Source organism: Puma concolor, chromosome E1 (assembly GCF_028749965.1).
Source record: "Puma concolor isolate L17-30 chromosome E1, mPumCon1.1.hap2, whole genome shotgun sequence".
NCBI classification, from domain to species: Eukaryota; Metazoa; Chordata; class Mammalia; order Carnivora; family Felidae; genus Puma; species Puma concolor.
This window is the reverse complement of record NC_141680.1, coordinates 17,116,250-17,132,256: the sequence shown is the minus strand read 5'-3', so window position 1 is coordinate 17,132,256 and position 16,007 is coordinate 17,116,250. Positions and strand designations below refer to the sequence as shown.

Below are 16,007 nucleotides of genomic sequence, written 5' to 3'. Positions count from 1 at the left end.
TTTTCTTTAAGTAATGCTGGAAGTTCAGATATTAATTCTCAGTCCATCGTTCATGCTTTAAGAATACTATTGATTGTCAAATGTGCATTAGTAAATATGCTTTTGGTCTTACCTGATCTTGTACACTAAGGAGTTGATTGGACCTCTTCCTTTTTTTCTCATTCTCTTTTAATCTGAGTGCTGCCTGATTTAAAAGGAAAGCAAAAAGGTAAAACTGTTCTCAAACAGAATATTTGCTTCTACCTGAGTCAGGGGTTTGCTTTAGTAAATTGAAATATAGCCTGATATAAAATCTGACCTTTAGGAGCTGTGCAGTTGTGTATTTTATAATGTGGCAATAGACTTATGTGAAGGTTGAGAATCAAACATTAATCACTACTTCAGGATTTGGTCCCTAAATCTTCAGGTCTGATGTTTAGAAATTAGATGTGCTTTTTCTTCTTTTTTCTAATTAAATCAGGCGCTAGAGGATGGGAAAATACCTTAAAAAAAGAAGGAAAATGCAGTTCAAAAGTTGTGTGGGAGATCCTGTTGACCAACTGAAACAAAACTGAAAACAGATGCAGGACTGTGTAATTTAGTTTAACTTTGTAGAACCATATCATTAGCAAATATATATTCAGTGGGAGTGGTGAAGGAAATAGATTTTCATAAGATAAAGTTGCTGAGAATACAAAGACTAAGTTCAATTAAGATTTGGTCAAAGTGAGGGAAATTGTTTTCAAGAGCAACCTCTGTTTTTTCCACTCATTTGACTCAGATGTTCCACTTAAAATTTTTTAGGAGCCCTGTGCTCATTAGCTTTTAAAAATATCTCAGGGAGTGCAAGATTATCACTTAATAAATCACTATCTATAAAGAAATTATTCACGGATGTCAAAGTTGTGAGAACTTCTCACTATCCTTTGAAGTAGTTTTATTAAAGAAATAACAGTAAGCTCCAAATTTAAAAATAGAGTAGAAATTGCCTATCTCGGGGCGCCTGGGTGGCGCAGTCGGTTAAGCGTCCGACTTCAGCCAGGTCACAATCTCACGGTCCGTGAGTTCGAGCCCCGCGTCAGGCTCTGGGCTGATGGCTCAGAGCCTGGAGCCTGTTTCCGATTCTGTGTCTCCCTCTCTCTCTGCCCCTCCCCCGTTCATGCTCTGTCTCTCTCTGTCCCAAAAATAAATAAACGTTGAAAAAAAAAAAAAAAAGAAATTGCCTATCTCTATTCCTACACTCTAAAATGCTTGTCCTAATAAAAAAATACATTGCAGTTGTTTTCTGTGAATGATTTATAGGGTTCTTGTATGATACAGTTTGATAGTTTGTGGTTTGGCCTACTAAGGCAAGTTAAAAAAAAAAAAATCTTGGTATGTTTAAGTCTTAACACTGAAGCATTGATTGTATTTTTTCTATTGACTTTCTGCTTATGACGTAAGAGTGAGTCATTCATGAGTGTCCCATTTTTGAATGAAGAGTTGAATGTCTTTAAGTACCTCTCCTCCCCCAACAGAACTAGATCTCTCTGTAGTGAGAACAGTAATAGGGACTGGTTCCTTGGTAAAGATGAATTGAGTGTCTTAAAGCATATGAAAGTTTGTTGTTAGACAAATGAAGGAGGTTAATGGGTATGAGTTGATTGTTCTATCACAACACTTAGCTACCTGTTAACAATAAGTAGTGATCACAATTTGTATTACTGGACATATTCCTAATGGTTACACTTTTAGGCTTATTTTTTGATACAAGTAAAGGAATGAGAGCATTATAGGGTTTATGGTTCATTGCATTCAGTTTTTTCTGAGCATAGAAAGCTCTGGATTAGTAAGTAAGGATTTTTTTTTTTTTTTAGTTTTCAAAACTTTATTTAATCTCTGTACCCAACACTGGTCTTGAACTCATGACTCCAAGATCAAGAGGTACACACTCTTCTGACTAAGCCAGCCAGATGCCTGGGTAGGTAGGTTTAAAAGCAAACTTTATACCTTTTTTCTTTCTTTGCCATTTCTCCTTATGAGTAGAGGAAGTAATCTAAATCAGTGGTTTTCAAACTGAGGTATGTGTGGGGAGAAGGAAGAGACCTGTTTGTTTTGATAACTTTAAAGGAAATAAATTTTCCAGGCCTTCCATACCTACTCTTTCCTAGAAAAATTGAAAGAGATGCTTGCTGTGGGGGTTCAATCACATATCCTCTTCTCCCTCTTGATTGAACACAGGCATACTTTTCTACCCATGTGAAGCACACTGTGGTATGTTTTGGGTTTTGTTTTGTTTTTTAATGTTTATCTATACCTGAGAAAGAGACAGTGCCTGAGCTGGGATGGGGCAAAGAGAGACAGAGACAGAATCCAAAGCAGGTTCCAGGCTCTGAGCTGTCAGCACAGAGCCTAAGGCAGGGCTCAAACTCATTAGCTGTGAGATCATGACCTGAGCCGAAGTCTGTCACTCCACCAACTGAACCACCCAGGCACCCCACACTACGGTATGTTGACTCAGTTTTACAAACTTCTACGGCACCAAAACAAAAGTGACTTTTGGTGATTACTTTAATGGTATTATAAAAGCATCAATCCAGGGATGCCTGGGTGGCTCAGTCGGTTGAGCGTCCAACTTCGGCTCAGGTCATGATTATGTGGCTCTTGGGTTCGAGCCCCATGTCGGGCTCTGTGCTGACAGCTCAGAGCCTGGAGCCTGCTTCAGATTCTGTGTCTTCCTCTCTCTCTGCCCCTAACCTGCTCAAGCTCTGTCTGTCTCTCTCTAAAAAATAAATAAACATTAAAAAAAATGTTAAGGAAAATTTTAATACACATACATACATATTTATAGACTGAAGTGTTATAGGATGATCAGTGAAAGACTTTGAACCATGCAAGTATATCACGCTCAAATAATCTATGGATGAAGTGGAATGGAAATAAAAGCTCAAATAGAAAAAGGGAAGATGTAAAATTCCCAATGTTAAAGAAATGTTCACACAATTTTTTAAAAGGGATTCCAGGAATTAAATCTATATTTTTATTTATTTGGATACAGTGTAAAAGTTTTATTTAAAAATATAAAAATTTAGGGGCACCTGGGTAGCTCAGTCGATTAAGTATCTGACTTCAGCTCAGGTCACGATCTCGCAGTTTGTGAGTTTGAGCCCCACATCGGGCTCTGTGCTGTCAGCACAGAGCCTGGAGCCTGCTTTGGATTCTGTGTCTCCCTCTCTCTCTGCCCTTCCTGTGTTCATACTGTCTCTCTCTCTCTCTCTCTCTCTCTCTCTCTCTCTCTATTTCTCTCAAAAATAAATAAGCATTAAAAAATACTTTAAAAAATATAAAAATTTATGCTATCCAGGAAATTACATTGTTTGCAACTATTTGAACTTACGATGAAAACTTTTATTTTTTTTTATTTTTTTAAATGTTTATTTTTAAGAGGTGGAGGAGGGGCAGAGAGAGGGAGACTCAGAATCCGAAGCAGGCTCCAGGCTCTGAGCTGTCAGCACAGAGCCCCAGGCAGAGCTGGAACTCATGAACTGTGAGATCATGACCTGAACTGAAGTTGGATGCTTAACCAACTGAGCCACCCAGTGAGCCCCAAGATGAAAACTTTTAGATATCAACTTAAAAATATGTGAAGTGTGGGTTACCTGGGTGACTCAAATGGTGTCCTCTCACAGTGTCCTCTCTGTGCCCTCCCCCCACTTGCGCTTTCTCTCTCTCTCTCGAAATTAAAAATAAACTTTAAAAAATGTTTTAAAAATATGTGAAGTGTTGCATGATTTTTCCAAATTATTTTGTTTTGAGTAAACAAGTTTGAAGGGTTTCGATAGCCCCCTGAGAGGCGAATGGATAATAGAGGCTTGCTTATTTATGATTGTTAATAAGTTGGACAAATAACAGATCCTTTATACTATTAGTATGGTGCTTTATTGCTTTGAGGCATGCCAATAATGAATGTTCTACTCCCCAAATTAAAATTTTTTTTGACTGCATAAAGATATTGTTCTGAAGTCTGATATTTAATCCTTTAGTCTATGTTGAGCCACATGACATCCACTTAAAAAAAAAAAAGCACATGTATTACTGAATTTGGAAGTAGCTGCAGCTGTCAGTAACATCAGGCTTATCTCCAGATGAATGGATGTTCTCTATTACAGGGAACTCTAGCTTTGTATAGGTAGGTTTTTGTTGAGGAAAAGATCAAGATGATAGGATCTGAACCAGCTACTCAGTAAGATTACTCATTATATAGAGTCTTTGACATTTAGTGTTGGAAAAATAAATGTTAAGTTTAACACAGATAACAAATAATGCTTATTTGTGGCATCTTGCAAAAAAATTCTTAAGTTATTCATAATTCAGTTGATATCTTAATTTGCTTCCAGTTTTTTGATGATTAAAAAAAATTTTTTAATGTTTATTTATATTTGAGAGAGAGAGAGAATGTGAGCGCAAGTGGGGGAGGAGCAGAGAGAGCCAGAGACAGAATCTGATGCAGGCTCCAGGTTCTGAGCTGTCAGCACAGAGCCCAACATGGGGCTGAAACTCACTAGCCGTGAGATCATGCCCTGAACCAAAGTTGGACACTTAGTCGACTGAGCCACCCGGTCACCCTTAAAGAAATAATTTCTAAACTGAACTTTGAAATTGGTGAATAAAAACTTTCTGATATTCTAAAGATGGGAGAGATTTATCTGGTTTTTTTTTTTTGTCTTGCAAGTAAAAGTTACTTTGCTACTATTCACATTGGAGGGCTCCTATGAGTTTAGAAATAGGTAGATTCAGTAGATATCACAACTCATAAGTTGTTTTCTGAGAATAGTTTATTATAGACTCAAAGAAAATGTGCTTTTATAAGATTTTGTCAAGAAAAGGATATTCTGTATATAGCTTTCTATTACTGATTTCTATGTAATTCCATCATGTCAAAGAATACACCTGTTATGATTTCAGTTCTTTTACATTTGTTAAGTTTGTTTTACAACCCAGGATATTGTCTGTCTTGATGAATGTTCCATTTCTACTTGAAAAGAGTGTTTATGCTGCTGTTGTTGGGTGGGATATGCTATAATATCATTTAGATTTTGTTGGTGATGGAGTTGAATTGTAATGTTGTCTTGGTCAAGTGACCCTTTTATCATTATGTGATATCCCTCTTTATCCCTGGCACTTTTTCTTGTTCTAAAGTCTAGTTTATCTGATATTAATAAAGCCCTTCCATTTTCCCATCTGATTTGTGTTTGCATAGTATATCTTTTTCCATTCTTTTACTTTTAACTTGCTTATACCATTATATTTAAAGTGAGTTTCTTATGGACAGCATGTTAATTGGCTCTTGTTTAATCATTTGACAATTTGCCTTTTAGCTAGTGTGTTTATACCATTTACATTGGATATAATTGTTGATATGTTTGGATTTAAGCCTAGTTTTAAAATTATTTTTCTGTTTATCCCTTTTTTATTTTTTAATTCTGCTTCCTCTTTCCTGCCTTCTGTGGGATTCTTTGAGTGTTTAGTATTTTATCTATTGTGTGGTTTTTGTTTTGTTTTTTTACTATAGCTCCTTTGTATTGTTTGTTTTGGTAGTTGCTCTAGGATTACAATTTACAGCTTAACTTTTCCAGTTCTACCTAGGATTGGTATTTTGCCACTTCAGCAGGAATGCATAGATCTTACCACCACATCTTTACCCTCCCCCACTTTATATTGTAGTTATCATATGTATTATGTGTATATACATTGAAAACACCACTAGACAATGTTATGATTTTTTTCTTTCAACTGTTGTACATAAAGAACTTGAGAGAAAAAAATAGTTTATTTTATTTACCCAGATATTTACCATTTGTGTTGTTCTTTCATTCTGGAAATCCCAAGTTTCTCTCTGGTATCATTTCTTTTTAGCCTGAAGAACTTTCTTTAACGTTTCTTTTTTTCTTTTTTCTTTTATTTAAGTGCTTATTTTTTTTTCAACGTTTATTTATTTTTGGGGGACAGAGAGAAACAGAGCATGAACGGAGGAGGGGCAGAGAGAGAGGGAGACACAGAATCGGAAACAGGCTCCAGGCTCTGAGCCATCAGCCCAGAGCCCGACGCGGGGCTCGAACTCACGGACCGCGAGATCGTGACCTGGCTGAAGTCCGACGCTTAACCGACTGCGCCACCCAGGCGCCCCAGTGCTTATTTATTTTTGAGAGAGAGAGAAAGATACAGAGTGTGAACAGGGAGGGGCAGAGAGAGAGGGAGACACAGAATCCGAAGCAGGCTCCAGGCTCTGAGCTGTTGGCACAGAACCCGATGCCCGGCTTGAAGTCACAAACTGAGATCATGACCTGAGCCAAGGTCGGAGGCTTAACCGACTGAACCACCCAGGCCCCCATGCATTTTCCTGGTTCTCTGAATGTCAAATAATGTTGGGGTATAGGCTCGACGTTTTGGATCTTACATTATGAAATCTGAACCTTGGTTACATTTTATTTTTAAAAATGATGATTTCTTTGTTTGTTTTAGCAGTGAGTGACCCAGTTGCATTCAGTTGTACGTTTTGACTTGCCTCCTGTGGGCTGTGATTGAATGTCAATTTTCAAAGCCTTTGTGGTTCTGTTCAGATCTATTCTGTGTACTTACCTCCCATGGACCAGTGTGGGACCAGGGAAGTGGTCTGTTTTGTAATTCAGTTCTCAGTGCCTTTGGTATGCTTTTTAGGGGCATGCCCACTCATGTGCTGTTCAGGATTGAGCCCAGGGATTCATAGACAACTTTATGGGATCCCTTTCTTAAGGTCCCTCCTCTATACAGTACTACCAACAGCCCCTAGTTTCTAAGGTCTCCCAGTATAGATGATAAGTAAAGACATGAAAGGATATGCAGTATCATTCATTGTCAGGGAAATTACAAATTAAAACCACAATGAGATCCCACAGCACACCTACTAGAATACTTAAAGTGAAAAAGTCTGACCAGTTGCTTGAGCAGTTTGTTAGATGAGAATGAAGAACAACTGGAACATTCATGCATGGCTGGTAGGAATGTGAAATGGTCAGCCACTTTGGAAAACAGTTTGATAGTTTCTCATAAAGTTAAACTTATATTTGCTGTATGACTCAGCGATGCCACTCCTAGATATTTATCCAAAAAACATGCAATTATATGCCCACAGTAAGGTCTATACACAACTCTTCATAATAAGCAAAACTGAAAACAACTCAAATACCCATCATGTGAATGGATAAACAAATTGTACTACATCCTTGCAGTGGAATACATAGTCTAATAAAAAGGAGAATTTATATATGCAACAACATAAATGATTCTCAAAGGCATTGTGCTGAGTGAAAGAAGTCTGATACAAAAGGCTTTACACTATATGATTTCATTTATATGACATTCTGGAGAAGACAAAAATATAGGCAAAGAAATTAGATTGGTGCTGAGAGAAGGGAACTTTCTGGGATGATACAAATGTTCTGTATCTTAATTGTGGTGGAGTATACAGTTACATGAATGTGTACCTTAATGAATGTACACATTCATGTAACTGTATACTTAAAAGGGATGAATTTTCCAGTATATAAACCATACCTCAATAAACCTAACTTTAAAAAAAAACAACTGTAAAGGAGCTTGTTGGTTAGAGAGATTGTCAAAATTGTTTTGAATCAGTTAACTTGTACTTGAGTATAGAGGAACTGAGAAACTCTGTATGTTTCAAAGAGTAGAATTTAAAGTATCATGCAAAAAGATTTGTCTCCATATGCTGTTTTATAGCCTTTTTTTTTTGTTATTACATGGTAAATATCATTCCCATAAATGTGTGTCTGCCACACCTTAACTAGTAGCATAGTAGCCCATTTTATATGATAATTTATAAACTGATCCACCACTTTTGAGCATTCACGTTGTTTCCAGTGTTATTCTCCTTCAATTTGTTTATTTTTATTTTAATTTTTTTTTTCAGTTTATTTATTTTGAGACAGAGAGATAGAGCATAAGCAGGGGAGGGGCAGAGAGAGAGAAGGAGAGAGAGAATCTCAAGCAAGCTCTGCTCTGTCAGCACAGAGCCCAACACAGGGCTTGAACTCAAAAAGTGTGAGATTGTGACCTGAGCCAAAATCAAGAGTTGGATGCTTAACTGACAGAGCCACCCAGATGCCCCTCTCCTTCAGTTTAAACACTACAGTCCTCATTCCCCATAGCAATTATCTTGGAATAAATTCCTGGAAAAGACATTTTTGTGTTAAGGTTGTGCCTTTTTTGAAGATTCTATACACATAATTATTCATTTGTTACCCAGGAATGTTCTATACTCCCTTTATTTTTATGGATTTTTTTTCTTAGTTTCTTTTTTAAATGGTTGTAAAGGTAGTTTTTGAATCAACAAATATTTTACAATTGTTAGCTAGTTAAATCTATCATTTTTTTCCTTTTATGCTTTCCTACTACTTTGCTGTCATACTTAGAAAGACTTTCCTCATCCTGAAAGTATAAAAATATTTATGTTAACTTCTAGTTTTGTCTGTGGTTTCACTTTTACATCAAATTCCATATGAGTTTAAGAGTTTATTTGGTATGATATGAGCTAAACTCACCTATATTTTTTGTCACATAGTTGATCAGTTGTTCATGTAACAGTTGCCAACTAATTCATTCCCCACTGGTTTTAAATGTGTCTTTAATCACGTTGCAAATTCTTTTGTTTCTGTTACTGGGCTTTCTAATTTGTTCCATTGGTCCATTTATTTTGATCTTAATGCACTGCTTTAGTAAGTATGGTTTTATATCTTAATATGTGGCAATACAAGTCCCTATTATCATTCTTATTTTTGAAGGTTTTTGGATGTTGTCATCCATTTATTTTTTCAGATTCTAAATCATTTTGTTCAGTCCCAATAAGAATCTATTTTTCTGAGTAATATTTGTATATTAATTTCAGGGAAATTGATATCTGTATAAGCCTCCTATCTAGAAGTGTGAAATCTACATCCCTCAGTAAAATTTTACATTAACTTATTGATTATGTATTTTATTACATTTAATCCTATATGTATTATGGGTTTTGTTGCTGAAATCTTTTTTTTCCATTATATTTTCTGATTATTGCTAAAATATGGGAAAGGAATTGATTTTTGAATTTTTCTAATGTAGTATAGTCATCCTTTTATTTCCAATACTATTTTACATGGCTTTCTGTTAGTGTCTTATCAAAGGAACATTTGGGGAATGTATGCCAAGATTTAATTCACATTTTGTGTTTCCACTAGATTCTATGCTGTGAAGCTAACATTAACTTGACAAAGATGTGTTACAGTTAGGTACATTCACTGTAATATTTTCTCAAATCTGTGGGACCTACAAAAAGAATTTTGTCTCCGTGAATCTGACCTTTAGTTTTGGATTGTTTTTAGTGTTATATGATTTTTAAAAATGGCTATAGTGTGTGCTTTGTGGGATTGGATGCTGCTAGATATAGTTTCTTTTCTTGAAGTCTTATTTTAATTTTTATTTACTTTTTAAAAAATTTTATTTTGGGGGGCACCTGGGTGGCTCAGTCGGTTAAGCATCCAACTTCAGCTCAGGTCATGATCTCACGGTACGTGGGTTCAAGCCCTGCATTGGGCTCTGTGCTGACAGCTCGAAGCCTGGAGCCTGCTTCAGATTCTATGTCTCCCTCTCTTTCTCTGCCCCTCCCCTGCTCATGCTCTGTCTCTCTCTGTCTCAAAAAATAAACTTTTTGGGGCGCCTGGGTGGCGCAGTCGGTTAAGCGTCCGACTTCAGCCAGGTCACGATCTCGCGGTCCGTGAGTTCGAGCCCGGCGTCGGGCTCTGGGCTGATGGCTCGGAGCCTGGAGCCTGTTTCCGATTCTGTGTCTCCCTCTCTCTCTGCCCCTCCCCCGTTCATGCTCTGTCTCTCTCTGTCCCAAAAATAAATAAAAAACGTTGAAAAAATAAATAAATAAATAAATAAATAAATAAATAAATAAATAAATAAATAAATAAATAAATAAACTTTTTTGGAGCGCCTGGGTGGCTCAGTAGGTTGGGCGTCTGACTTCAGCTCAGGTCATGATCTTACACTCCATGAGTTCAAGCCCCGCGTCGGGCTCTGTGCTGACAGCTCGGAGCCTGGAGCCTGCTTCGGATTCTGTGACTCCTTCTCTCTCTGCCCCTCCGCCTCTCACTCTGTCTCTTTTTCAAAAATAAATAAACATTAAAAAAAATTTAAAAAATAAAAATAAGAAAATAAACTTTTTAAATTTTTTTTTTCAATGTTTTTATTTATTTTTGGGACAGAGAGAGACACAGCATGAACAGGGGAGGGGCAGAGAGAGAGGGAGACACAGAATCGGAAACAGGCTCCAGGCTCCGAGCCATCAGCCCAGAGCCTGACGCGGGGCTCGAACTCACGGACCGCGAGATCGTGACCTGGCTGAAGTCGGACGCTTAACCGACTGCGCCACCCAGGCGCCCCGAAAATAAACTTTTTAAATGTTTATTAAACATTAGAGAGAGAGAGAGAGAGAAAGCGCACGCATGTACATAAGCAGGGGAAGGGCAGAGAGAGAAGAGGACAGAGGATGTGAAGCTGACTCTCTGCTGATAGCAGCAAGCCCAATGTGGGGCTTAAACTCATGAGCCAAGAGATCATGACCTGAGCCAATGTTGGACACTCAACGACTGAGCCACTCAGGTGCTCCGAAGTCTTATTTCTTAAAGACTTCTGTCCTTACCCTCCACCCCCCACTCCAGGAATATATTTATATGTGTCATTGATTGGCACTGGCTAATTACAGTACTATTAAAGTTAAGTGTAAAAAGCTGATTAGATAATACTCCAGAATATTACTGTAAACATGGTCTTGTTGTTGCTCTTAGCTAGTATTTCTTAAATTGCTACTGAAGTAAGACAATTAGGGGACAGACAAAAGAATGCCAGAACTCAAGCCTGGTGATTAAAGTGTTGTAAGCAGTCTACTTCACTGCCTTCTGGCATAATTCAAGTGTGAGTTGGCCATGTTTGCAATTTAACACAGCCAGTAAGTTTTACATATGCAAAAAAAACTTGTATTAGTCGTACTTGCATTCTTCTGAAATTGTTATTTTTATGTGTTCTGTGTTCTGCTTCCTCACCAAGACTTGAAACTCTGAATGAAGGTATGTCTCTTAGGATGCCTGGGTTGCTTAGTTGGTTGAGCATCAACCTTCGCATGGGATCGTGATCTCACAGTGTATGAGTTCGGTTTGTGAATTCCAGCCCCAAATTGGGCTCGCTGATGTCAGCACAGATCCTGCTTTGGATCCTCTGTGCCCCCTTCTCTCTGTACTTCCCCCACTCATACTCTCTCTCTCTCTCAAAAACAAACATTAAAAATCATAAAAAAATAAATAATAAACATTAAGAAAAAAAGGTATGTCTCTTATTTATAAATCCATATAATCTTAGTATAATGTCTTACACACAATGACCATTGTACTATGACCAATATGGTAGTAAGAATTGGAAAAGATTTGGGCCCCTGGGTGGCTCAGTCGGTTAAGCATCCAACTTCAGGTCAGGTCATGATCTCGTGGTTCATGGGTTTGAGCCCTGCATGGGGTTCCATGCTGACAGCTCAGAGCCTGGAGCCTGCTTCGAATTTTGTGTCTCCCTCTCTCTCTCTGCCCCTCCCCCACTCGTGTTCTGTCTCTCTCCCTCTCTCTCAAAAATAAATGAACATTAAAAAAAATGTTTAAAAGAATTGGAAAAGATTAATAAATATTATGTATGGTGAATGGTACGTGTATGTCCACATGTGTACATACAAATGAGAGTTAACCAAAGATAATCATAGATGCCAGACCCAAAGTGAGTACCAAGATGCTGGACAATAAGCAGAAGCCAAAAGATGGATATGTTGCCTTCTACGAAAAAGGTAAAGACCAAGTTACTGGGCTTGTGGTGGTTATGAACTTGCCTATATTCTAGGAAGACAAGTCTGTTTGATATCTCTACATAGATGTTCAATGGGCATTCAATTTTAATACATTCAAAACAGTAATCTTAATTAGCTACTTAGTTTCATTCCTTCAACACATGTTTACTGAAAGACTACTGTTTGCCAGATACTCTTCTAGTATTTGGACTGTCCATCAGTGAATGTAGCAGCTATCTCTGCTCTTATGTTGCTTATAATCTAGCAGGGAGAAATAGGCAGTAAATAATAAACCTAATAGGTAAATTGTTAAGTACTGTAGAAAAAAAAGAAAAAAGTACAAAAGGGTGAGGGGAATTGCAAGCATTGGTGGGATGGGCTTGGGGATAGTAGTGGGGAAAAAGTAAGTAGCAACTTTAAATGGGGAAGTCAGGGCAAGCCTCACTGTCAAGTTGAAATTGGAGCAAAGACCTGAAGGTAAGGGCGTTAGTCAAGCACGGCTATCTGGGAGAGAACATACCAGGCAAAGGGAAGAGTTAGAGCAGAGACCCAAATTCAGGAGGTACCTAGTGTGTCCACTGAACAGCAGAGAGGCCATTGTGGTGGATGCAGAGTGATGGAGAGAGTATGAAAGGAGGTTAAAGGGGGAAGGGAAATGGTGGAAGACATCATGTAGGGCCTTAGGCTGCTGTAAAGACTTTGGCTTTTAGTCTGAGTGAAAAGGGGAGTAGACATTTGAGTAGACATTTCTTCAAAGAAAATATACATATACAATAAGTATATGAAGAGATGCTCAATATCACTAATCATCAGGGAAAAGCAAATCATAACCACAATGACTTATCACCTTACACTTCTTTGGGTTGGTCACTATTGAAAAAAGACAAAATAGCAAATGTTGGTGAGGATGTGGAGAATTGGAACCCTGCATGGTTGGAATATAAAAATAGTGCAGCTGCTATAGGAAATGGTATGGAGCTTCCTCAAAAAGTTAGAAATAGAATTACCATATGATTCAGCAATCCTACTTCTAAGTATATATACAAAAGAATTGAAAGCAGGATCTTGAAAAGATAATTGCACACCCATGTTCACTGCAACATTGTTTACAGTTGCCAAGAGACAACCTAAATGTCCACTGACAGTTGAATGGATACAGAAAATGTGGTATACACATACAATGGAATATTATTCTGCCCCAAAACAGAAAGAAACTACATCTGATAAAGGACTGTTACCCAAAATATATGAAGAAATCTTAAAACTCCACAATAAGAAAATAACAACCTGATTGAAAAATGGGCCAAAGACCTTAACAGATACCTCAACAAAGAAGTTAAACGGGTGGCAAATAAACATGCAAAGATGCTCCATATTGTATGTCATCAGGGAAATGCAAATGAAAGCAATAGGTTACCACTGCGCACCTAGCAGAATGGCCAAAATCCAGAACACTGACAACAACTAATGCTGACGAAGATGTAGAGCAACAGGAATTCTCTCTCATTGTTGGTAGGGGGATGCAAAATGGTACAACCACTTCGGAAGACAGCGTGGTTGTTTCTGAAAAACTAAACATACTTACTATATGATCCAGCAACCATGCTCCTTGGTATTTACCCAAAGGAGTTGAAAACTTACGTCCACACAAAAGTCTGCACACAGATGTCTACAGTGGCTTTAGTCATAATTGCCAGAACTTGGAAGCAATGGGGCAGCTGGGTGGCTCAGTCGATTGAGCATCCAACTCTTGATTTTGGCTCAGGTCACTATCTCATGGTCGTGAGGTTGAGCCCGCAGTAGGCTCTATGCTGGGCATGGAACCTGCTTGGGATTCTCTCTCTTCTTCTCTCTCTCTCTCTGTCCCTCCTCCGCTTGCTCTCTCTCTCTCTCTCTCTCTCTCTCTCTCTCCCTCTCTCTCTCTCTCTCTCTCTCTCCCTCTCTCCATCTCCCCTCTCAAAATAAACATTTAAAAAAGTTTCCAAAAAAGTTGGAAGCAACCAACACACACTTCAGTAGGTGATCAGGTAAAATAAACTGTGGTACATTCATACAATGGCATATTATTCAGTACTAAAAAGAAAACTATCAAGTCATGAAAAGACATGAAGAGGCCTTAAATACCTACTGCTAAATGGAAGGAACCAATCTGAAAAGGCTACATACTGTATGACTCCAACTATATGACATTCTGGAACAGGCAAACCATACAGAAATAGTAAAAAGATTAGTAGTTGCCAGAGGTTAAGGAAGAGGAAGGGATAAATACATGGAGCACAATGAATTTTTTTTTTTTTAATGTTTGTTTATTTTGAGAGAGAGACAGAGCATGAGCGAGGAAGAGGCAGAGAGAGAGAGGGAGACACAGAATCCGAAGCAGGCTCCAGGCTCTGAGCTGTCAGCACAGAGCCCAACATGGGTCTCAAACTCACGAACCATGAGATCATGACCTGAGCCAAAGTCAGACGCTCAACCGACTAAGCCACCCAGGTGCCCCGGAGCACAGTGAATTTTTAGGGCAGTGAAACTACACTATATGATACTGGAATGATGGAAACATGTCATTAGACATTTGTCAAAACCCTTAGAATATACAATACCAAGAGTGAACCCTAATGTAATTTGTGGACTTTGAGTGGTAAGGAAGTGTCAACAACGTAGGTTTATCAGTTGTAACAAATGCACCACTCTGGTGCAGATGTTGATAAGGAGAGGCTCCATTCTTGTGAATGGGCAGGGGGTATATGGCAGATCTCTGTACCTTCTGCTGAGTTTTGTTGTGAACCTAAAATTGCCCTAAAAAATAAAGTCTATTTTTAAAAATCGAGTGACAGGAATGATAAGGTAATAAGCTTTCTATGGAATGAGTGAGTGGGCTTATATGGGTGTAGAAGTGGTGAAAGTAGTTGGCTATGGATGCCTCTTCCCCTTTTTGCTTCCCTCTCCCATTGAACACATTTTGAAAGGGTTTGTTGTGTCTTCTCCCCCACGCCCCCGATTTGTGTAACTGCACCACCCTGGATTTGGCCTTTCTTTTTTTCTCTTGCCACCTTCTTTTTTAAAAAATTTTTTTTCAACGTTTATTTATTTTTGGGACAGAGAGAGACAGAGCATGAACGGGGGAGGGGCAGAGAGAGAGGGAGACACAGAATCGGAAACAGGCTGCAGGCTCTGAGCCATCAGCCCAGAGCCCGACGCGGGGCTCGAACTCACGGACCGCGAGATCGTGACCTGGCTGAAGTCAGACGCTTAACCGACTGCGCGACCCAGGGGCCCCTCCACCTTCTTCATAAAAGGGAGTACAGTTAGAATAGTCGGCACTTAATGCTTGGCATGAACATCCTTCACAACTTTAAGATCATGTGTATCTTTCATGCTCATGCTATCAAAAATCTTAACCTCTCTCTTTGTATCCTACTTCTTACACTTGTAAAATGGGTGAGATAGTAACACCTGCTTCATACACTTGTTGTAAAGATTAAATGTTAATACTCGTAGAGCTCATAGAATAGGTCTGGCATGTGGTAAACACTCAAATTGTAGAGCTGTTAGCATTATTGCTATTGTTATTAACCCATGTGTTCATGCTCTTCCTAACTGTTCATCCCACCAGTCAAATACATTTGCTTTACGTATGCATATTCCTTTTTGGTGTATATTCCTTTATCCTTCCTTCTTAGTCTCCTCTATAATCCAAGAGCTTTCTGCAATTTCAAACAATTTTATGAAAAGAAAATTTATACATGCAGAGATGACTGATTTAATTTCTTTGGTCTTTCTGAGAGTAAAATTCCAAAAGTAAACTTACTTTTTTTCCTTTATGTTACAGGTGGCATGCAAGATTACAATTATGTATGGGCCAACTGTTTTGAGATCACATTAGAACTGTCTTGTTGCAAGTACCCCCCTGCTTCACAGCTTCGACAAGAATGGGAGAACAATCGTGAGTCTTTGATCACATTGATTGAAAAGGTAAAAGTAGCTGACTGGAAGGGTGGGGTACAGAAATAATGGATGATGTAAGGGAGAAATTCAATTGCATATAAGTAGCAATCTTTAACCATTCATTTCCTCCAGAGGGCTTTCTCTGATTGTCCTAGAACACTTTTATAAATTGAAATAATCAGGT

The 16,007-nt window shown here is 38.3% G+C and overlaps 1 protein-coding gene across 3 annotated transcripts in view; it reads left to right on the top strand.

The window, feature by feature from the left end:
• CPD (carboxypeptidase D) overlaps positions 1-16,007 on the top strand; it is an 82,968-nt gene that overhangs the window by 16,191 nt on the left and 50,770 nt on the right. For all 3 annotated transcript variants that reach the window (XR_015243945.1, XM_086686391.1, XM_086686392.1), the window contains exon 3: positions 15,708-15,850. Coding sequence is in view for 2 of the 3 variants with exons in the window: in XM_086686391.1 (XP_086542517.1) it covers positions 15,708-15,850 (143 nt within the window). In the remaining variant the exon portion in view is untranslated. The remainder of the gene's footprint in view (positions 1-15,707; positions 15,851-16,007) is intronic.